The sequence below is a fragment of the Martes martes genome, assembly GCF_963455335.1.
Source record: "Martes martes genome assembly, chromosome: 10".
Classification (NCBI taxonomy): domain Eukaryota; kingdom Metazoa; phylum Chordata; class Mammalia; order Carnivora; family Mustelidae; genus Martes; species Martes martes.
In genome coordinates this window covers 43694003-43717573 of record NC_137898.1, presented here as the reverse complement: position 1 = coordinate 43717573, position 23571 = coordinate 43694003, and the positions used below count along the sequence as shown (strand labels likewise).

Here is a 23571-nt window from a genome sequence, read left to right as displayed (position 1 = left end):
ATACTTGTCTCTCTGCTGCCTCTCTTTCCTCTCACTGTCTGTCCTCCACACAGAGCCTGAGTGATCCTACTAAAACCTAAGTCAGACACGGCACTGCTCTGCTCAGAATCCTCCAGTGGCTTCTCCGCTTACCAGATAAACAACAGCATCGTCTCTGACCTCAAGTCCCATGTGTTCTACCCTGCTGACATCAAGATAGCTACACTGACTTCTTGCTCCTCAAGCAGTACTTGCCTCAGGGCCTTTGCACTTGCTGTTTCTGCTGTCTGGAATGCTCTTGCCACTGATAAATAACCACAGGTTCACTCCCTCATGCTGCTCAGGTATGTGTTCAAATGTCACCTTATCTGAAAGGCCTTCCCTGACAACTCTCTTTGAAATGGCTATCTATACCCCTCTCCATTCCTGTCTCATCTGCTTTATTTTTGTTCACATTTTTACTGTTGGTTTACTGTCTACCTCTCCTGACCAGAACATAGCTCTTTGAAAAAGCAGGGACTCAGTTTTGTACACTGTGATATCCTGGCACCTAAACAGTGTTTAGCATACATTAGTACTTAAAAAATAATTACCTGTTGTGGGATTGAACCAACAAACACATGAACGAATGAATGCATGAATGGCTAGTGAGAGCACGGAGCTGCCTTGTTCTCTCCTGGAGGGCCAAGAGAGTCTGTGGAAGTGGGGAGGGAGGAGATGCCATGGGCAGACCGATTTCAGCTCACTAACAGGAAGAAAGCTGGTATGGCTGGGAGGCTGCCCAAGAGAGCAGCAGGTGGCCTGCCGCTGGAGGTGTGGAGCCCCTGGCTGGCATGGGCCCTCCCACGGTGGGTAGAGTGTGGATGAGATACGTCAAAAGTCCTTCTGACCGCGGAGAGTGTGTGTGGTGGTGTGGGTGGGTGCAGACATGTGTGAGAGAGGGAGGAAGGTGGAGGCCAAAGGGCAGAGTAGGGGCCTACCCACCTGGGCCCCAGGGCTTCAGGCTGGCTCCCTCATACCACACAGATGAATGGCCTTGGTTCACATGATAAACAGAAACATGTTGAATTTCTGGGTTTGCCCTCACAGGTCTCACTTTGAGGCTGCAAGGCTGGGGGCTGCTTGAGAACCTCTTTTAAAACCCCATATCCCCAAAGTTGCCCAATTCTTCATCAATCTGTCCCATTACCTAAGAGGAAACTGAGGCCCAGAGTGGGGGTCCTCGCCTCCGCACCTTCCCGCTGCCCTCCACATGGGATGGTCGGGGCAGCCCAGTGAGGGAGCTTTGGGATCAACACTGCGCAGGAGAGAAAACGGAGACTGGGAGAGGTTTGGAGAGAGCTAAGCCGGGAGAGGCAGAGGCCTGCCTTGCCGCCGTCCCCCAGGCTCCCCGGAGCAGGAGGTGCTGGGCTGCTGGGGGTACATTTCCCCAGTCACCTGTGCAGAGAGCGTGCCGTGGCACGCGGCACGGTGGCCCCACTGGGGGGCTATTCTTAGATCTGGGGAGCTAGGCATGATGGATTTAGAACTTACGAGGTGGAAACGTGTTGGCCTGTTTTATAAACAACTGAAATCCTCCCCACAGACTGTCTTTCTGAATTCTGTGTCCTCTGTGGAACTGCTGGCTCTCGGGGCTTCCTGGCTGCACTGGGGGGTACTATGGCCGCGTACGGAGCTGGGGCTTTGGCACGACCCCTCCCGCTTGGCAGTACCACCCTGGGAAGATGGCACTGTGATCACACTCTGTGGAGGGAGAGAAGCTGGAATGAGCAGGCCTGGTGTGCAGCCTGGTCCTGTCAGTGGGTCTGGCCCTGGTGGGTGGAACATTAAGGGCGCTGGAGTTCAATTCCTTCACGTGTTGCCAGAGGCTCTCCTATTGTCTAAGCTTTCTTCACTGGAGGTGACCTATCAGCCCCCGTATACCCTGGTGGCCTGTCCTCCCCGCCAGCCAAGGACCCTGCCATCGCCCCTGAGTGTGTCCCCAGACTTGGCTAAGGGCTCTGGGCACCATACGCCTCACAAGCCATACACTTGGTCCTGGAGGATGCCTCTGTCAGTGTGGCCTGAGGTCACATTAGCTGCACTGGAGTCCAGGTCCTCTGCCTTTTGCTGAGCCCACAGCCCACATGTAGGCTCCTAAACCAGGCACAAGAAGCTATGCTGTCAGGGCCTGGCCTGGCCTGAGTGCTGCTGTTCTGAGCTTGGCCAGAACTTTCAGGTTGTCTCCATTAATTATCATCTTATTAAATGAACACAGCGATCCCTGAGGGGCACCCGCGGAGGGGTGGGGGCACAGATGCAGCTCTGGGACCAAAGGCTCTGGGACTCCTGCCATTTCCGGAAGCTGGTCACCGACAGAGCGTCTCTAATCTGTGCTCCCTGTGCCTGCTTGGGAATCATCAGTGTGCAGGCGAGGAGGCTGGGAGTTAGAGCAGCAGCGGGGGTGGGGGTGAAGAGGTCTGTTCTGGAACCCAGAGCCAGGGCCAGAAGAACCCACATGCAGATCAGAAGATTAGGGCTCTAGAGAGAAACTGCTGGATAACACAAGTCTGAGAAGGAGTTCTCCCTCGCTCTCCAATCACTCACTAGAAGCCTACTGAGTGTCCGCTCTGTGTTTGCTGCTGCACCCGGCTCAGTCCAATGCTCTTGGCCCACAGCGAACAGCTCTCAGACAGCGCGGCGCCCAGGTCTGCAGCACCTGGAAGAGCGGTGGCCGGTTCCTCAGAGGGATCAAACCCGTTGGGAAAGAGAGTCTGGCTCTTATTACCTTTCCTTTTCCAGATAGTAAATTTTTACTGAACTACAGGACAGTCAAAGAAAGAAAGAAAGAAAAGGAAGGAAGGAAATATAATAGTACAAAATAGTGAAAAAGCTAAAGGATTAATCCTTTTTTTTTTACCTTAATATATTTTTTCCTTTTAAGAAAACTTTATTTTTTAGAGCAGTTTCAGGTTCACAGAAAAACTGAGCATAAAGTACAGAAGGTTCCCGTCCCTACGCGTTCATAGTATCGCCACCATCAGCTTCCCGCAGCTGAGCGGTACACTTCGCTACAGTCAACGAGCCTCCCCTGACACATCGTTATGGCCCAGAGCCCACGGTTTACATCCGAGGCCACTCTTGGCATCGTGGTACATTCCGTGGGTTTAGACAAAGGCCCAATGGCATGTACCCACCATTATAGCGGCAGACAGGACAGTTCCACTGCCCTACGTCCTCTGTGCTCCGCCTGCTTATCTATGGTTTTATCCGCCAGAGTGAACACGTGAGCCGAGGAAGAGTTCAAGGGCACCCGAAGGTTCATGCGCAGCTCTAGTGGGAGGAGTAGAGCAGTAATAAGACACGGGCCCCCATCCTCCAGGGGCGACAGTCTCACGGGGGAGCGGAAAGCAAGGAAACACACACAGATCAACAGGATGCAGCTCGTGAGAAGAGCTGTGAAGAAACAGAATGGAACGACACGATTAGCAGCACAGGTGGTCAGGAGTCCCCTCTAGTGAGGTGGCCCCTGAGCTGTGACCTGGATGCTGAGAGGGAGCCAGCCACACAGGCACATGGGGGAAGAGGTCTCTAGGCCAAGGTGACAATAAAAACCAAGTCCTGAAGGGGCACGTCCTGCCAGTTCCAGGAGCAGCTGCGTGGGGCCCCGGGAGCTGGGGTGAGGTGGGCCTGGGGAGGGAAGGGAGGCCTGCTGAGGAGTGAGGAGTTTATTTTGAGAATGCTGAGAAGCCACCGGAGCTTTTTAAGCAGGGAGTGATAAGTCCTGACTTATGTGTGAAAAGGCTGCTCTGTGAAAGGCCAAGCAGGGAGATGCATTCAGGAGGCTCCTGCAGCGCAGAGGACGGCAGGAGGGGGCGCGGCTGAGCGGGCTGGGGAGGTGGGAACGGATAGATTTACTCTACTTTGGTAGCAGGGTGTCTAGGACCTGCTGATGGACAGACACAGGGAGTGAATGTAGGGGGGCTCACTACAGCAGCGCTATCTATGAGGTCCAGCAGCCTGAGGGAGGGGAGGGCCAGGCTTGGTGAGAAAACCTGAGAGTTCCATTCTGGACATTTTAAGGTGGACATGCCTGTTAGACACGAATGAGTGAATGAATGAATGAATGAATGATTGAATGAGTGAATGAATGAATGAATGAATGAATGAATACCTGCCCCACAGACAGACTTCTGGCGAGCCTAAGAGATTATGCACCCGAGTGAGAACTGGGAAACCGTGGGAATGACCAGCATAGGTGCTCCCAGGCGAGCAGCGGCAGCTCTGGAGGTAACAGTGTGCTTCTGACTCTATGGGGCCTTTGTTCAGGGCTCAGTTTCAATGCGACTTTCTCAGAGAACTTTCCCTGACCACTTAACCCCACCTCCTGTCCCCTCATACTGCTTTCTTTTCCTTCCTGGCACATAATACCCCATCATGTATTTACTTGTCTATCAGAATGAAAAAGTTCATGAGAGCGAAAATTCCATTTTGTTCAATTGCTGCGGCCCCAGCACTGAAAATAGTTATGGGTATATAAAAGGTGCTCAATAAATATTCATTTTAGGAATGGACGGGTGTCACCTGCCCCAGGAGGAGCTCATTTCCTTGAGAGGACAGCCCAGTCAAAGAGCTGGGCAGGCCACCCTGGGGGTAACCAACCCAGAGGAAGGGGGTGGGGGTAGGCGGAGGGGGATGTCAGGGCAGCCTGTGTTGAAGGCACATGCGGTCTGTAGTTGTGGGGAAGGGACATTACAGCTAACGACTGGCCAGACTCAACCTCTGGCTCTCTCGTCCCCGCCTGGCCCAGTCTGTCCCAGCTCTTTGAATAAGCTCCCACTGTAGCCCCCTGCAGGCAGACCCCCGCTCCCCCAGGCCGGGAAGAGTCCGCTGGGCAGCATGCATCTCCGAGTTGTCACTGGATGGACTGGAGACTTTGGAAACACTATTGCCCCTGAGCAGCTAGGGAGCCAGACAGGCTTGGCTAGGATGCTGCCTGTCACCTGCTGTGTAGATCTGAGCCTTGGTTTCTTCATCTGTAAATAAGGACAATCATCTTTCCTTTACCATTGTTTTTTTTTTCCTGAATGAACGTGGAGAGCACCCAGCCCAGAGTCCTGTGATCCTGTGATCCATGCCTGGTTGACACTTGTTCCCTCCCCCATCTCCCCAGCTGCTGCTGGGGTGGCCTCGTGCCTCCTGCCCAGGATCCAGTTCCCGCCCTCCTGGGTCTGGTCTATGTTGCTGCCAGCTGTTAGGACATTTGGGAGACTCCCCATGATCAAAGCGTGCCATCCTTCCTCTCCTCCCATTCCCCCAGACCCCTTGCAAGGAACAAGCAGGTAAACACCTCACACGAGTTCCAGCTGAGAGCTCAGATCAGTGATTGAGGTGTCCCGACAGGCACAAGCCACTGAGCATTGCTATGGAAACCACTCTGTTATTCTCCACGGTGTCACTCGCTTCCTGGCTCGGCTGCCTTCACGGCTAAGGCGGGAGGGCAGTGGATGAGGTAGGGAGATGGGACTCCTAGGGGGGGCCTCTGCGCCTGCGAGCTGCGAGACTGAGCCTAACTCTCCGCTTCTTCCTGGGTCTTAGTTCCCCGGCTCTAGGCAGTAGGCCACTGTTTCTCAGACCATGGCCTAATTACTATCTGCGCTCCTTAACAGCCAGAGTTCTGGCGCCCTGTCAGACCAGCCGTCAGGGTCTCCCTTGGACGGTTATGATAAACACCAGAGTTTGGGGAGCACTAAAGTAGGAGTCAGACGAGCTGAATTGTTTTCCATCTCCCAGTGGACAGAACATGCCAACCGGAGCTGCTCTGCTTGGAGCAGGGGTGATGGGCTCAGAACCCCATGTGCTCAGCCCCCACCACCCACAACTGGCTCCACAGCACCCTGGAGTTTCCCAGAGCACAGTCTGAAAACCCCTAGACTCAGTGATTTCTAGCATCTTCCCTGGAAGGGAAGTCAAATGTTCAGTCATAGATACTAATTAGGTGTCTTCTGCTTTCTTTACGCAGGCATTCGTTTGAAGTCAGAAGCTCCGCTACTTACTAGATGTGTAATCTTGGGGCAGTTAATGTCTCTGAGGCTCAAATTTCTCATTTGCAAAATGGGAAAAGAATACCTTTTTCCCTACCTTACAAGATTCTTATAATGGGCAAATAATCGAATGAGAACACCTATGAAGGAGTGGCTAGGGGCGCCTGAGGGGCTCAGTCGGCTGAGTGTCTGACTCTTGGTTTCAGCTCAGGTCATGATCTCAGGGTCGTGGGATGGAGCCCAGCATGGGGGTATCTGCATCCCGCCTCCTTCTGCCCCTCCCCCCACTTGCGTGCTCTCTAGCCTTCTCTCTCTCAAATAAATAATCTTAAAATTAAAAAAAAAGTGGTGTGTTACCTGGAGGAGGCTCTCCAGACACTAACCACCACTGCTCCTACTATTAGTGGTAGTAGATAGAACTGCCTCAAGTTGCAGAATGGAGGGCCTTAGAGGCGTCTGTAAATGTTAATCTCCCACTTTCTGTAGCTAAGCTTCCAGAGGGTGCTACAGGGCCCGGCAAGCCGTTCGTCTGAAAGCTTCATCTAAAAGATAGCAGGCTGGGGCGCCTGGGTGGCTCAGTGGGTTAAGCCTCTGCCTTTGGCTCAGGTCACGATCTCAGGGTCCTGGGATCAAGCCCCGCATCAGGCTCTCTGCTCAGTGGGAAGCCTGCTTCCTCCTCCTCTCTCTGCCTGTCTCTCTGCCTACTTATGATCTCTGTCTGTCAAATAAATAAATAAAATCTTTAAAAAAAATAATAAAAATTAAAAAATAAATAAAAGACAGCAGGCTGCCCCAAAGGGGTGTTCTTAAGGTTTAAGAGCATTACTCAGTTATCTTCTAAGTAGAATGTTTCTCTACTACCCAAACTTTCTTCACAGATCATATATGACTTTTATAATAAAAGATTTTTAAAAAATTATTGAGAATGCTGATACACAAAATTCTTTCAAAAATTCTTATGTCTTTATCTGATGCTTTCAAATGAGTTCAGACGAGGCACTCAGAGCGAGGGCGACCGTCAGGCTCTGCTGGGTGTGGGCAGCCCGGCTCTACGGGAGTAGTGAGGGACCAGCTCTGTCACCGACTCAGCACGTAGGCCTGGGTGAGCCACTGCCCCTCTCAGGTCCTCTGTTTCCACACTTGTAAACTGAAGGCACCGCTTTACGGCCCTCTGGCTCCGAGGGCTAATGTTTCGGGATGACGCTTCCCACACATCCAGGCTACCTGTCACTTCGGAGCTCATCTGGACGTGCTAAGGCTGCAGCCTTGCTGGGCTCCGGGTGGCTCATGGAGACACCATTTGCTGAAAACAATGCCCCTCTCGCTAGTCCCTCACCTGGAGTTTCAGACTTTGCAAAGCACCCTTGGCCTCACTATAAACCCAAAGCCGGAAGGTCAGGGAGCGAGCATGTTTAGAAGAGAGGTGCTCACTTAGGAACGGCATGATGGGGTCATGACCAAAATCATGGCATCTTGACTCTAAGCTCAGAGCTCCTTACCTCACTGTGATCACATCTCAGGGCTCTCAGTCCCACAGAAGAAAAATGGACCCCAAGAGCTTTCATCTGGTGGATCACCAGATGTCAGATGTCAGAAGACAGGACCACGCCCCTGCGCCAGCTCTCCCTGCTGTGTGTCTCTGGACCACCCACTTCCCAGTACTGAGCCTCCAGGAATTCCTCCTGAATGTGGGGACAGAACTCCTGACCCACGCTACAGTGGGATTCGTGTGAGAGCGAATGCAAACCTTCTGTATATTATAAAGCTATGTACTAGTTACCATTTATGCCATGTATTGTGCCCAAAGGTTGAAGGAATCTATTCCTGTCCTTCAAGAAACCAACAGTCCTGGGAAGTTTAAGTCCTCCACAGGGCAGCAGGGTCTGGGACCTGAGTTGCACACACCTGACCGGAGAGGAGAGTCCATCAATGGGCAGTTCTTTATTCCGAGCATCCATCCAATCCACAAACATCCTTCTACTATCAATTCCAGATGCAATACTATCTGGTGTTCATGCGTATGAGGAAAGAGAAGGAGGAATGAGCGAAGATGAATAAGGTGGTTGCCATTTCTTAAGGAACTTAAGGAACTCCCAATCTCTCACTAACCAACATTTTTGAGCGCTCACCACATTCCAGAATTCTGTGGCCCTACCTACATGCTCTCAGTTCTCACCTGTAATACCCAAGGGCAGGAATGCTCAGGAGCTCTACTTCACCCCTGAAGAAGGTGAGGGTCAGGCTCCCCTGGAAACTGAATGGTGGAGTCAGGACTCAAACCAGGTCAGTCTGTCTCCAGAACCTAAGTTCTTAACTCCTATGTCCCATGGCTTCCGTGTCTCAGAAACCTCAGGCAAGCATCTTCCTACCTGGATCTCAGTTTGTCTATGAAATGCAGAGGGTCAATGATGCTAGTGGGTACAAGAGATAAGGCAAACACTCGGGAGCCAGAAAGAGAATAAGAAATGGGCCCCTGAAGTAAGGCGTGAGGTGTGAGGTGCAGAGATGAGTCTCCATACCTCGGGAAAGGGAGCAGAGTGGCCTCCGCCCACTGTCTGGGTGGAGCGAGGCCACCATCAGGCTTTTGCTTAGGGCTCAGAGCAGCAAGTTTCAGAGAGGCAAGGCCAACACCTGTCTACCTCCACCAACGTCTTTTCTCCCACCAACCAAACTGCTCACTCCATCTACTCACTCCATCTGCCTTCCCAGCTGGGCCTGTGTTCATACAGTTCCCCCTACTCTTCCCCATCTCCTCTTACTTTCTTCCTCTGAGTGGTCTCTACTGATCCTGTGGCTCACCCAGATAGACTAGAACAGACAGAACAGATAGCTTTAACTATTTCAATGTCATTTCACCAAGCTCCCATACCAAAGGAACAGCATTTTCCTTTAAGGTCTGGTCCTCGGTGTATGGCTCCCTGCCTTCACAATTTGCTCAGTCTCTACTGGAGAAAGAGCAATGGCCCTTCTCCATCTGAATCTTTCACTGCAGCAGATGCCAGGAAGGTTACCTGGAGTGTCTGGAATGCCACGTTACCATAGTAACAGCACACCAAGGTTCGGGATGCTTTATCCCCCATGAGCTGCCCTGGCAGTGCCATCCCAGGCTGCTGGTGGAATCTTCCTTAATGAGCCAAAAAAAAAAAAAAAAAAAAAACAACAACCCATTAATGGACAAGCAATTGCTCCACTGGTGTTGAGGTTCAGCTCTTGCAAACTCACTTGTGGGCCACTCAAGTGGCTGTTGACTGATAAGGAGGCCCGACCCTGGCTCTCTGCACTATGGCTCACTCAGGGTAATACGGTTTTTTAACTGGCTCAGCCAACAAAGCAGGCCTTCCCCCACTCCAGCCCCCAAATTACCGCTTCTCTTGTTTGATGCTGCCAGCCAGGGATCTGCCTGCGTGGACCCTGGCAATTAGCACAGCACTTGCATTTGTTGGGGAATTAAGAGTCACTGATTAGCCTAATTCCACGCCATTTATAGGCAGTGAGTATCAGCCTGAGATTGACTTTTCCCAACAGTGGCCCAGAGGTGGCTAGATCATGGCCCGAGTTTGAAATGGAGGCAAGGGACTGGTGAACCAGACTGCGAACCAGGAGGAGAGACAGGACTCACCTCCAGGCCTGGCAAACTGTCAGCCACTGCCTCCCCCAGTTCTGCTTGCCTAAGGGAACCGAAGACCAGAAGATTGAGGTCATGCCAGTTTCCAAGTCAATCCTGACCAAAGAGGGAGCCCATTTCCCTTGGATAGCCTCCCTGCTGAACCCCACTGGGAATGCCCAGCCAAAGGACTGGTGAGGGTTTCTGAGGCTAGAGGGTCTGAGTTAATTGTAGCTGGATGGGCAGGACCCTGACACTATGTCTACACTCTGTTGCCATCTTACCACCTAAGGGCCAGAACTTTCTGTCCCCCAAGCTGATGTCTGGCTGGCTCCTCTTGGAATCTGAATGCCCCATGATCATTACCTTAAGATTCCTGCTCTCAGACCCCTCACATTCCTGTTGAAGAACCCCAATGGCCCCTCCAGGATACATAGCCTCCAGGATACATTCCCAGATCATACAGGCCCCACACCTTGGATGGTTGATCCCTATTCTGACCTAGCAAGAGCCAACTCCTTAGCGAGTATGGTTCCCCTGGGTTTCTACCCTTTCCTGCCAATTTGCTTGTATGCAGCAGAGACGAGGCACAAGGATGTGGAGCTCGCTATGTGCCCATGGACACTGGGTAACTTCCAGATCCCTTCAAGGAACAGCATAGGTATTGGGGCCTGGCTGAGCTTCCCCCAATTCCAAAGTCCCTAATTTCAAGCTTGCTCAAAAACAGGGGATTTTTTTTTTTTAAGATTTTATTTATTTATTTGACAGAGAGAGAGATCACAAGTGGCAGAGAGGCAGGCAGAGAGAGAGAGGGGGAAACAGGTTCCCCGCTGAGCAGAGACACCAATGCGGGGCTCGATCCCAGGACCCCGAGACCATGACCTGAGCCGAAGGCAGAGGCTTAACCCACTGAGCCACCCAGGCACCCCCCAAAACAGGGGATTAACCTAGGTCTCCTAGTTGCTCAAACATAAAAACATTTTGTTTTTGTTTACTTTCATAGATGCCTTCAGGGATACAGAATGAACCATCAAGGAATATGTAGTCTAGGTGATCAGAGGAGACTTTCTGATGAAAAAAGAAACGTTAAGGGCGGGGGAGGAGGGGCTTTCCAAGCAGCAAGAACGTGAACAAAGGGTTTGCTGGGAAGGGAGATGGTGCTTGCAGACCTATTGGTGGTAGCTCTGTTTGGTGGAAGAAGAGGCAGTGCACGAGGCAGTAGAGGGGAATAAATTTGGCATGACAGGTAGGGGGCAGATCACTGCAGATGGCTCAGGAAATATAATACTCAAAATGCCTGACTACAGATTTTGGACTTTATCCAGCAGCCACTGGAAGCCACAAGACTTTTGAGCAAGGGAGTAGCCGAATCAGAGCTGTGCCTCAGAAGCAAATTTGGGTAATAACTGTCATCATCACTATCGTTGTCGTCACGGTGGAGAACAGTGAGGGAGCACTTGGACTGAAAACAGAGGAGGGGCTACAGGAAGATCTGCTTGGAGGCAGAGGCAAGGTCCAGGGGAAAGAGCGCAGTCCACACTATCTCAGATGCAGTGGGAAGTAGTAGACGGCGGGAGAGAAAGCAAGGAGGCAGGACCCAGAGGGCCTGGCATCTGTGAAGCTGCAGGTTCAGAGTGGAGACGGGAGTCAGCCTGAGCCAGAGGACTGGGATGTTGGAGGTCACAGCTAGATCTAGGATGTGAGACCCTTTGATTCATAAGCCTTGTAGATGGATCTAGGATCCATTTCTGAGGACACAGTCAAAATATCCCTCTTGTCACCCTGACTTCAGGAAAACATTCGGGGAGGAGCAAACCATGACAGAAGGGCAGCTCTCTCGGGTAGATTTACTCTCCCACACTCTGCCCTGCTCCTACCAACCAAGAACCTGCTGGCTGAAGTGAGAAAGAAAGGACCTGGAGGGGGTGTCCTCTCCTAGCTTTCACCCTTGTCCCTTCTTGGTTGGAGGTCTTTCTGTCACAAGAAGCATTAGACTGGGGCCCCCAGATAGGGAGGGGGTTTAATCCACTTTGCTTACTTCTCTGTCCTTAGGGACCACTGCTACCCGTGCCCCTGGGGACAAGGGCTCTCAGAGGGATGGCAAGAGCTTCCTTCTCCAAGACTGCTCTCACTCCTCATGACCCACATGAACCCTCTGCATTCAACAGGAGAGCTTTCCACCCTGCTCTACCCTCCCCTATGCTTTACAGTCTCTGCCTGTGCTCACACACGCTCCTTTCACTTCGGCCAGTCAGGAAGGCTTGTATCCATTTCTCCTGGGCCAGCCCAAATCCTCGTCTAGCCTTCAAGGCTCGGCTCCACTCCTCCTTCCACTAGAAAGTCTACAACGAGCACTCCTTCCCTGAGCTGAGCTGCAGCACTTCAAAAAAAGAAGTTCCAGAGCAGGAAGGGAACTGGGAGATCACTGGCCCAACCCTCTCAATGTGACGGAAGAGGACACTGGGCACTGGAGAAGGGAAGAACTTGCCCAAGGCAGAAGGACTAGGACTAGGTAAATTCCCTGGAGAAGCCACTCAAGAACTTTATGGCTCTACTTTGTTTCTGTTTGTGTTTGTCCGTAACACGGATTGGCGTCCATGACACTGGGGGAGGGGGGAGTGCCTCCGCTGTCTTCACCTCTGACACAGAGCCCTGGCTTGCAGGCAGCTCAAGAAATGCAATCCTCGCTAGCCAAAGACTCAGGAAGGCAACAGGTCCTTAAGAAAAGCAAGACACGGGTGAAGAAGGAACAAACTCCTCCCTCCAGCAACTCCCCACTGTTCTGGGATACCGGCCAAGCCTAGCCTCTAGATTGGGGTGGACAGAGATGATGCATTCAAAAGGACTACTGCATCCAAAAGAGATTTCTGCAGCCAATGCCAGGGTTCCAGCTCAGAGCTTCCTGGGAGAGTAGCTTGAGAGGCAGGCAGAAGAGGTCATGCTGAGGCCAGCCTCCGACCCGGAGGCACTGGCGATGATGGTCACACCCGCTATGGAAAGATTTTCTTCTTTTAAAGTTGACCCTTCAGGTTTTTAGAGTGAAAAGAACTCTTCAAGATCACCCAATCCAATTCCCAAATTTTTCAAATAGGAAAACTGAAGTCTTGGTCAGGAAAGAGACTGGATCTTTCCTCGTCCCACATGGGTGTGGAAGAAGAGCGCCCGGGAGGGTAAATGGCCACCAGTACTTCCCATGCTGGTTTTTAAAACGTCCAAACTCAATTACTGACTGACAGGCGGTTCAGGTTTAAAGAAAAGTATGAGGTTTGACTAAGGCTCCAAGTGAAAGACCCACTTGCTTGAGACCATACAGCTAGAAAAAGGTTGTATCAGAACTCAAGCACAGATTGATCTGGTTCCAAAGTCCTTCCTTTCTCCACTGGCTCATGCTGCCACCCACGCTGCCTCTAGGCTCAGAAGAGAGGAAGAAAAACAGGACAGACAGACACCCTGAGAGTCTGAGTAAGGGTTCCACTGGCCACATACTTCCTGGGGGATCCCTTCTTTTGCCTGAGATCCTGAGCCGGGTGCTGGAGACACGGAGAGGAAATGAGATCCAGAAGTGCGGAGACTAGTAGGGAACTCCCAGGGAGATTCTAAATGAGCAGTGATAAAGGTTGGAGGAGAAGCACACACAGTCCTCTAAATTCTAAGAAAGAATGAGGTTGAGGAACAGAACAAGAAAGGGATGTGTGAAAGAACTGGCCGGCAGGGTCCTGCCTGAGGATGTGGAGTTTCCCCTCTCCTTCCACCCACCACCACCCTGACCCCCGCCCCCCAGCCCCCCGCCACAGTCATCTTTGTGCTGGCGGAGCACAGCGCCATGCCTGGCCCGCAGAGGCAGGCACGACAGAGTTGCTGAGTCAGTACACAGATGAATGAAACTCCCACCCCAAAGGGAATCAAGATGCAGCTCCAGTCCCTGCAGAGAAAAAGGACTGCCCACCCAGTGGGGTCCTGTGCCCCCTCCATCTGTAGAAGGGCAGGAGGCAGCTGGCAGGTCCAAAAATGCTGACACAGACAGGGACAAGAGCTTCCAGCCCCAACTGACTTCTCCATGGCAACGAGCTGACAGAAAACTGCACGGGAGACCGAGAAGCCAGTTTTAAAATAAAGACACAAAACACTGAGTCTAACATCACACATGCAAAGCAAGAGCTCAGCCTCTCAGGCCCCAAGGAGGGGTAGGCACAATCAGGAAAAAAGGTACGTCCTTCCAAGCCACCTGTTCCCCTGCCAAGGGCCCCCTGTGCCTCCCCTCCTCCCGGGTACTCCTCCAAGAGCTGCCAGGCACAATCTCTCTTGCTCTGCACTCTCCAGGCACTGCAGTAGATCTGACAAGCAAGGGTAGGGGCTTCCCCGGGGCTGGAACCGGCCATGTCCTCCAGCACACAGGCTGTAGCAGCCGGCTTCCTGTCGCACCGCAGCAGCGGTGGCTGCCGCAGGGGGCCACGGAGGAAGAGCAGGGCAGAGACCCCTTTCCTCCTTCTGTCTCCTGATGGTCAAATCCTGCTTCATCCTTCAGGGCTCAGCTGTATTTGCCTTCATCTCCCCAGGATGACTCAATCGCATGCACCTTCCGGTGTAAATCCAAAGCCCTATGTTTACATTTCAAATATAAAACTTTTCATTATACTTCTGTTTGCAGCAGTCCATAAGACAGTCTACTTTGTATTCTACGTCTGCTTCCTCATTCTGGCCCCCTCCTCCCTAGTAGAGAGCCTGGTCTGTGATAAAGCCTCCCTAAATGTTGTCTGAATTGTCAATAGCATGAGAAAACATTTTAATTGAGCAGTTGGAGACCAACCCTCCCTCGGTGTACGGGTGTCCATCCACTGAGACTAGCCTGTGCCTCCAAAGCCTTGGGAGCTTCGGGAGCATGACGGCGGTACACCCTCTCTGATGCTGCTATCGTCCCCACTGGCTTTCTGTCTACTCCCCCTGCGCTCTCCTTTACAGTTCTAGAGACGCTGCCATATTTGAAAGGATAACCCCGAGTGAGCTGGGCTCCATTCTAGCTACATCACCTCCTCCTGTCTGTGCGAACTGGGGCAAGTCATTTAATCTCTTTGAACCTAGTCTGCAGAAAGTGAACAATCCATTTCCCTGCCTATATCCTGCCTACCTCATGAGACTGGCAGGAGGAACAGAGATGACACATTGAGAAGATGGCTCTGAAACCTATAAGGTAGGGACGCCTGGGCGGCTCAGCGAGTTAAGTGTCCAACTCTTGGTTTTGGCTTTGGTCATGATCTCGGGGTCCTGAGACTGAGCCCCGCACTGGGCTCTGTACTCAGCGTAGAGTCTGCTTGAAATTCTCTCCGTCTGCCCCCTCTCACACACACGCTCTCTCTCTAAAATAAATAAATAAAATCTTAGATAAAATAAAAGCAGTGAGGTGCTATGTGTACAAATCTATGGTAGTGGAGTATGGTTTCCAAGATTTTGTGAAAGAGGAAGCTGAGGCCTACATTCAGGAAGTGACTTGTCCATGATCACACAGGGAGACTGTGGCAAAGGAGGGTCCAGGTCTAACTCCTGGTTCGGAGCTTTTTCCTTAACCTTATGCTGCCTTAGAAGTCCCATCCAGGCATTCTTTGGGCAAAAGCAATTCCACATTCCATTAGACTGAGAAGCAATTTGGATCACCTGCAGAGTATGAATCCCTGAGATGGAACGGAGGCCAGCTCTGTACTTCCAGGCAGAATGCCACCTGAAACATTCTAGGCAGGGAGTTAACTCTCACTGGCCCACCAAGCCTTTCCTCGCAGCCTCTCCGTCCCCGCTAACTAGCCCCGCGGCAGAAAAGCCATCCTGGCAGGTTGAACAGCCTTGCCCAGGTCTTCTGATCCAACCCCAAAAACAAAATAATGAATTCCACACCTCAGGTACTGGAGAAGTGGACTGGGAAGCCTGGACAGAGCACAGAGGAAAACTGGTATGGCTCCAACGGCAGACTTCAACGGAAAACCATGGAGGTGACTCCAGCTCTCGACTCAGTAAGTAGGGACACCAATTCCCTAGGGCATAGAGTCAGGAGAAACAGATCTCAGAGAGACAGGAGAGACACACAGGTCTCACTGCCCAGATTCTAACCGCTTCCAGGCCCACATGCCAGAGACGTCACTGAGTGAAGCCTCTTTGGACCTCAGCAATGACTTTGAAAAGAAGAGAGAAAGAGAGGGAAGGGAATGTCTTTGTTGAGAACCCGAGCCCTTTTGTGGTGTAATGGTTAACTCTGTGCCACCCTGGCCAGCTTATAGTGACTAGCTGTTTGGTTAAACACCCATCTAGATGTTGCTATGAAAGTATTTTTTTTGAAATGTAAGTTACAGTCAATTGTGGTGGGCCTCATCCAATCAGTTGAAGGCCTTAACAGCCGAGACTGGCGTTTCCTGAAGAAGGAATCCTGCCTCAAGGCTGCACTACAGAAACCCTGCTTGAGTTTCCAGCCTTTGGATTCAGGACTGTGACATCAACGCTTATCTAAATCTCCAGCCTGCTGGCTTGCCCCAAGGACTTCAAACCTGGCAGCCTCCACGATCAATGTGAAACAATTCTTTAAAATATATCTAGATAGAGAGAGAGAGATAGAGAGATCGATTGGCCCTATCAGTTCTGTTTTTTTTACCCCAACTAATACATGAATACATGTGAGGCCAGGTGTTTCCATCTAGCGTACAACATGTAATCCTCCAAAAGACCTGAGAGGTAGGTCTTGCTATTCTTTTTTTTTTTTTTTTAAAGATTTTTATATATTTATCTGACAGACCACAAGCAGTCAGAGAGGCAGGCAGAGAGAGGGGGAAGCAGGCTCCCTGCTGAGCAGAGCCCCATGTGGGGCTTGATCCCAGGACCCTGAGATCATGACCTGAGCCAAAGGCAGAGGATTAACCCACTGAGCCACCCAGGCGCCCCAGGTCTTGCTATTCTGATGTTTACTTACAGATAAAGAAACTGAGGTCCAGAGAGTTGAGTCACTTGGTAAGGGAGACCCCAAAGCCCATGCTTTACCAATTTCATCACAGGGCCTGAAGAAGCAGAATTTCTCTGAAGTACACCAGGACAAGAATCCTTCACAAACAGTATCGCTGCTTCCTGAGTTCTCCTTCTCCATGGGGGTGCGGTTAATGCCAGCAAGAACTGGGGGTATGAATAGGTTTGCTCATTCAAGCAGGACACCCTACTTTTGCAAAACATGGTCTTTAGGCTCTCCATTCTACCCTGGGATGTGTTTCTGATTTGGGATTTGGGTCTGCATCTATCCTCCAGGGTCTCACCGTTTCTAAAGCTGAGCTCTGAGTGTCGAGAGTGTCGGGGGAAGACACGGATTTTGTTTATTATCTATGAGTGGTTTTCAGCCTGAAGGCAAATCCAGGCTGGAGCCTATTTCTATCTGACTCCTGGTGGGAAGTGGGTAGATAGACTGTGTTCTCTGCTCAAATAACAGGCCGTGAAGGGGCTGCATTCCCCAGGGCGGTGATGGAGCAAGCAGGCTTTGCTCCGCCTCCCCAGGCTGCCCTCTCCACACCCCAGGCCGCTCACCACTGTCTCTGGGGGAGGCGGGAGGAGTTCCTCCCCTGAACCACATCAGCCCAAGGAAGGACGAACCTCTTTCCTCTGTTCCCACTAGTGCAGCAGAAGCACTATTATATACTATATATTATATATAGTATATAATATATTATATTATATACTATAATAAGTATATAATTTATTATATAAGTATATAAAAGTATATTATATACTATAATATATAGTATATTATATGTGGGAACCTTACTCACCTCTCTCTCTATATATATTTCTCTCCTTCCCTTAGATGGAAAGAAGGCCTAGGAGAGCCTTATTCCCATGACCAGGCACACATTTCCCTGTCATTGTATCTGAAGACTACATGCTTAAAGCTTCCTGGGTGTCCACTCTACCCAGGTGCTGCTCTAGAAGTGGCCTCATACGTGAATCTTCTTGTGTCCGAGATGGAGTGAGACTCAGAAAGCAGAGTCTTCCCAGTGGAAGGGCAAAGGCTTAGAGGGACCCAGAGCTACCATCCACGTCCTGTGGGGATGTAGACCAAGTTTCTTAATCTCAGAGTTTCAATTTCCTTACCTATGAAACAAAAAAAGCAAAGAAATTCTTCCTTTCGGGGTGGTTATGAAGAAAAAAAAAAAGAGAAGCATGAAATTTTACAGCAGAGAAAGAAAACATGTTTATTAAGTACCTATAATATGTCAGACCTTATATGTATGTATCTCAATTATATTTCACAGAAACCCCATGCGATAGCTTCTCCCCTTTATCATTAAGGAAACTGAAGCTCAGAGAGGCTAATGTTTGTTCACTGTCACATAGTGGCATGGCTGAGTCGTGAATCTAAACCCTCTGGCTTGAGTCTGGAAACTTCACCGCCACACCAACTGCCTCTCTAAAAAGGCCCAACAGGCTCCCCAGTTCCACTGGGGGGAGCACCTCAGGCCTTTCCCTGTCAGCGTGGCCCTCTCCTAAGGACTGAGGTGGCATATGCCTCCCCAGTCTTGGTTTCTGTGAGATTTCCATAAAACAAAGGAATGGATATTCCAGGCTTGAACTTAAGTGATCAAAGGGAAGGGCCCCTCTGCCTCTTCTCTCAGGTTTCTGGGTGGGATTCTTCCCTGGACTTTCAGATCCCATGGGGAAGAGAAGAGGCCATCATGGTAAGGTCGCTGTGGTTTGACCTTGGGGGACAGAGGCTATTCCTTTGCAGAGCCTTAAGCACCCATGCCTGGGAGGTGGCAGCTGCTATTGTCTGGGACATGGGTACAGAGATGGGCCTTTGGCAGCACCAGGCCCAGGGGGTGACTCAGCACCATCTGGCTCTGGCCCTCTGCCCCTGCAGGACAAACCGCAGAAATTCACGGGTCCTCAGAGCGGCTCTGATGGGGGCATGTGGCCTGGCTCTGTGCAGTCCTAGTAGGTGCTGTGGTCCCACCTGATGTCCACAGTTCCCGGTCACTCAGCCCTGTGGGGTCTGCGGGAAAAGATCGAGACGATGTTTCCTCTTTTCCATCCTCAATTTTGCTGTCCTAATTTAGGCCCTCATCCTCACTTCCCTAGCACAATAATATTAACTAACATGCACGTGAAATGTATTTTTTCTTATTGTTTTTTAAAAAAAATTGTGCTAAAACATATCTGACATAAAGTTCACCCTTTTAACCATGTGTAAATGCACACGGCTCCATGGGATGAGGCATGCTCGCACGGCGCAACCGCCACCACATCTCTGTGTCTTCCCGTGACGAAGCTCTGTACGCATTAAAGAATAACGTTCCGTCTACCCCCTCCTCAGCCCCTGCCACCCGCTGTCCTATTTCCTGTCTCTCTGAGCACAACTGCTCTCAGTACTGGCTGAGTGGAGTCACATAGCATTTGCCCTTTGCGACTGGCTTACGTCACTGAGCGTGACACCCTTGACGGAGGTCCGCACTGTAGCGTGCGTCAGAATGGCCTTCTTTTCCAAGACTGAGTGTCCCATAAAGACTATTTGCTTACTTAATCCTCCCATGATTCTCCTATGAAGCAGATACGTTATTATGTCCACTGTACAGAAAGGAGATGGACGGACAGAGGGACAAAGTGCTTGGATCCCTCTGCTGACAGGGAGCAGAGCTGAGATTGAGGCCCAGGGGGTGGCTTTCCAGAACCTCATGCTTCCTCACTCTGCTCTGTGCCTTCTCCCCAACATCCCTCCTACTCACAAGCCTCCTGAGCTCCACTCTCCCATCAGGGCAGTGATCTTTCTAAAGGATGAACCTAGTATTGGTACTGCTCTCCTTCAACCCCTTCCTGGCTTCCCCACCTATGAGTGATCTTAAACCCACTAGCACAGCCTTCAGGCTCGGCCCTGACCCAGCTCCCACCTCCTTTTCTGGCCTCTCCCCATGGCTCCCCCAAACCTTAGTCCTCAATACTCAGACTCTGCCTTTTAACCTGCTGTTCTCTCTACCTGCATTGCCCGCTCCCCAAATAAGGCAAACTCCAACTCATCTTTGAAGGCCTAGCCTAAGTATCCCCCCTCCTCCCCGGAAGTCTCCAGGCAGTTTGTCCGGCTTTCCTTTATGCTTCTGTAGAACCCAAACGTTGCTCTGTAAGAACACTGCTCCCATGCCTCTGGCTGGTCAGTTTAGCCCTCTGTGCCCCACATATTCAAGTATGAAGACTCCTTTTCAATATCAGAGAACCTCAGGATCTTTCCAGACACGCTGATAAGCAACACATAATAGTAAGACGTCACTATGAATTCAATAAGCTTTTAAATGTAACTGTATCTGACTCAATATGACCCCATCTCCAAATATTTGAAAGCAATGCTGCTTAGAGGTGTAAATAGTGATTTGGGGATCCTGTTCTTTACTCTGGATTCTAGGTCCCAGAGCTTACAGTTTGTGCACCCCTGCTCTGGCCCAGAAAGTGAGTTTCTAATGCAGTGGAAGTAACATTGATGGCCTCTATTATATTCTGGGCTGTGCCAGTCATTTCTCATTTTTATCTCCTTTAAATCTCAAAAAAATCCATATTTTTTTCCAGACAAGAAAACCAAGGCTTGGAAAGGTAAAGTATGCCTGGATGGAGGTCACGCAGTGAAAGAAAGGCAGCGTGGGATGTGACGCTCTGTGTTTTTCTCCTTTGCTGTACTACCTCTGGGGTAAGGACCACAAGGTATTCATCTCTGAGTTCCTGCCGCCTCCCTCAGAGCAGTGTTCAGGAAATGCCGGGGACACAGCTGACACGAACCAGAGAGCCCTTCCCCCCACATTCTCAGGTCCTCCATTTGTACCAGTGTCTCTGGCCAGGTTTCCCCAGCTGCAGGTGAGCACAGAGGAGAAGGCATCGTGCAAAACTTGGAGATGGCAGAGCATGGCCCACTTCTCCTCTATATGCTATTTCCCTCATTTAGCAGGTATCTCCTCCCCAAGCCTGGCTCTAGATGCCCCCCTTCATTAGCAGCCCTCTGCCTCCCTGCTCTCGTCCCTCCCCCAAACTTCCTTTCTATCTCCACCTCAGCCTGCTCTCAGCTAACAGTGGTCTCAGACTAGTTCCCACCAGATCTTAATGCTGGTAGAGCCAGGTGAGGGCTTCCCATGGCCACTTGTGGTTTTGTTTTTAAAGATTTTATTTATTTATTTGTCAGAGAGAGTGAGAGAGCACAAGCAAGGGGAGCATCAGGCAGAGGGAAAGCAGGCTCCCCGCTGAGCAAGGAGCCTGATGCCGGACTCAATCCCAGAGCCCTGGGATCATGACCTGAGCGGAAGGCAGACACTTAATGACTGAGCCACCCAGGCATCCCACCGCTTGGGTTTTAAAGCAAAAGGACAGATGGCTCAAAAATCTAGCTGGTCAGGAGCCATGGGAGGAAAAGAATGGATTTCAGAGTCAAGCATCTCCTGGAATCCACCCTTGATTCGGCTCCTTCCTTTTTGAATGCCCTCTGGTAAAGCACTTCCTTTCTGTGAACCATAATGTCCTCAGGTGGAAAACGGGACTACAGCCCATCTCACAGGCTATTCAAAGGCTATATGACCTTGCACTGTGTGGTGGGTTAGTGGCCCTCCAAAAGATATGCCCATATCTTACCCCCCAGAACCTGTGAATGTGTCCTTATTTGGAAAAAAGTCTTTATAGATGTGATTAAGTTAAGGATCTTGAGGTAAGAAAATTGCCTCAATTATCTGCATGGACCCTAAGCACCATCACAAATGTCCTCTTAACAGAAAGGCAGAGGGAGGTGGGAGGATGGGGATGCCAGGTGATGGGTATTAAGGAGGGCACATGTGGTGGTGAGCACTGGGTGTTGTATGCAACTAATGAATCACTGAATACTACCTCAAAAACCAATGATGTACTATATGTTGGCTAACTGAATATAATTAAAAAAATTTTAATAAATTAAAAAAACAACAACAACAGAAGAGAGAAAGGCAGAGGGGCTTCTGACACAGAGAGAAAAGAGGAGGAGGCAATGTGACCTTGGAGACAAAGACTGGGGTGATGGGGGCCACAAGTCATGGAATGCAGCTATCTGGAGCTGGAAGAAGCAAACGGTGTGCTCCCCCATACAGTCTTTGCAGATGTAACTTTGTGACTGTGTTCAGGGCCTTGAGATGAGATCATCTGGGATTATCCAGGTGGGTCCTAAATCCAGTGACAAGAGTCCTTATAAGAATCAGACCGGAGACACAGACACAAACAGGAGAAGGCCATGTGAAGACAGAAGCAGAGAATGTTCTCAGCCATAAGCCAAAGAACACCGGGAGCCACCCCAAGATGGAAGAGGCAAGGACAGATGCTCCCCTGGGCCTCTGGAGGGAGCACGGCCTGCCGACACCTTGTTTTCAGACAGAACTGTGCCCCTCGGATTGTGGTACTTCATTGCTGTGATCCTGGGAAACGAACACTGCTTATCTCCTTAGCTTACCACACATGGCACCCATCTCCTGCTTTATGTTGGAGCCATACAGGCCACATGTATAAGAATGTGGGCTTCTCAGGGCGGGGGACTTTGTCTGATGAGGGTCACTCCTATAGCCCTAACGATCAGCATGGTGTCAAGCTCACGGTAAAGGCCCAATCCGTTGCTCGAATACATGAATGAACTGTAGTCCTCCGAGGGCAGGAGCCGTATGTGATTTACTTCCACATCCTCAGCACCCGAGGTAGAGTACCACACTCCAGACCTGTGGAACGACCCCCTCCTTTCATATATTCTAGTGCCGAAGGGGCAAATCTTATCATGCCAGTAACCAGAAATAAACCTATGGGCTTCAAAGAGGCCTTCAGTTCTTTCTAGACCTTGTTTCCAAGCTCCTTCTAAACAGAAGCCTTGAGAGAGCCCATGACTGCAGAATCCCGGGGATGATATTGTTTAATTAAACAGAGACTCAAGTCACCAGCCTCTGGCTCAGGCTGGGCCTCTGGGACCTGAGCAGGCAACATTTCATCATTAGGAGGAAAGGAGATGACAAACTCTTTCCTGAAAGAACCCAGCAGGCAGTCAGAATTACTGGATGTGGATAAATAAAACCATTATTTCCGAATACATATCCCAGGCAGCACTAAATGCATTCTCCGTATCACAGGCAGGACTAAATTTAGAACTGGCAGTTTGAATCATATGCTGATTCCTGAAGAGAAATACCAAATTCAAGGTGGGGGGGATCAAGTGAAATATGAAACTAAAAATGCAGTCTTAATCCCTCAGAGCAAGCTGTCAAGAGAGGTGAGGGCATAGTTTCCTGCACAGAAGTCTGGCTAGAAAGGCCGTGGGCCGCGCTGGGGGGCCCAGGGACTGCAGTCTGTGGGGAAGCCTCTGGAGCATGTCTCTGTGTGCATCTGCAGGGGCAGGAGGGGAATCTGCATGCTGAGCAGTGATGTGGGCACACTGTTGCCACAGCGCTGCCACATGCTGTCGCACTGAAGCCTTTTCTCAATCCTGCTGTGAGGGTGCTGTCACCCCCACTCTGCAGCTGAACCAAGTCCAGTGGGGTGAGGGGACTTGCCCAGCTCACAGAGTCAGAGAGCAGGAGAACAGGGACTTATTTTAATCAAGGTCTAATTTTAGAATAGTGTGAGATTTATAGAGAAGTTGAAAAGATAGTACAGCTCCCAAGTGCCTCTCCCCAAATAGGGGGGCCTTCTTATTAACCTCTTATGTGAGTGTGTGGTGCATCTGTCACAATGAAGGGACCACTATTATTCACTAAATGCTACACTCTGTTTAGACTCCCGGAGGTTCCCCTACGGTCCTTCTGCTCCAGAAGGCCATCTGGGACACCACGGAAGGCTTAGTTGTCACGTCTCCTCAGGATCCTCAGGTCTGTTACCGATTTCTGACTTCCCTGTGCTTGTTGGCCTTGACCATTTTAGAAGTACTAGACGGTATTTTATAGGATGCCTCTCAGTTTATTTTTTTCTGACGTTTTACTCATG

At 50.6% G+C, this 23571-nt stretch overlaps 1 protein-coding gene across 2 annotated transcripts in view; it reads right to left on the bottom strand.

Moving 5' to 3' along the window:
- The window catches only part of SERGEF (secretion regulating guanine nucleotide exchange factor), a 219698-nt gene that overhangs the window by 9764 nt on the left and 186363 nt on the right, over window positions 1–23571 (bottom strand). Inside the window, exon 11 of one of the 2 annotated variants that reach the window (XM_080816889.1) lies at window positions 9014–9126. The exons of the other annotated variant lie outside the window; for it this stretch is intronic. Within the exon in view, the coding sequence (XP_080673015.1) occupies window positions 9014–9126 (113 nt within the window). The remainder of the gene's footprint in view (window positions 1–9013; window positions 9127–23571) is intronic. 2 annotated transcript variants of the gene reach the window in all.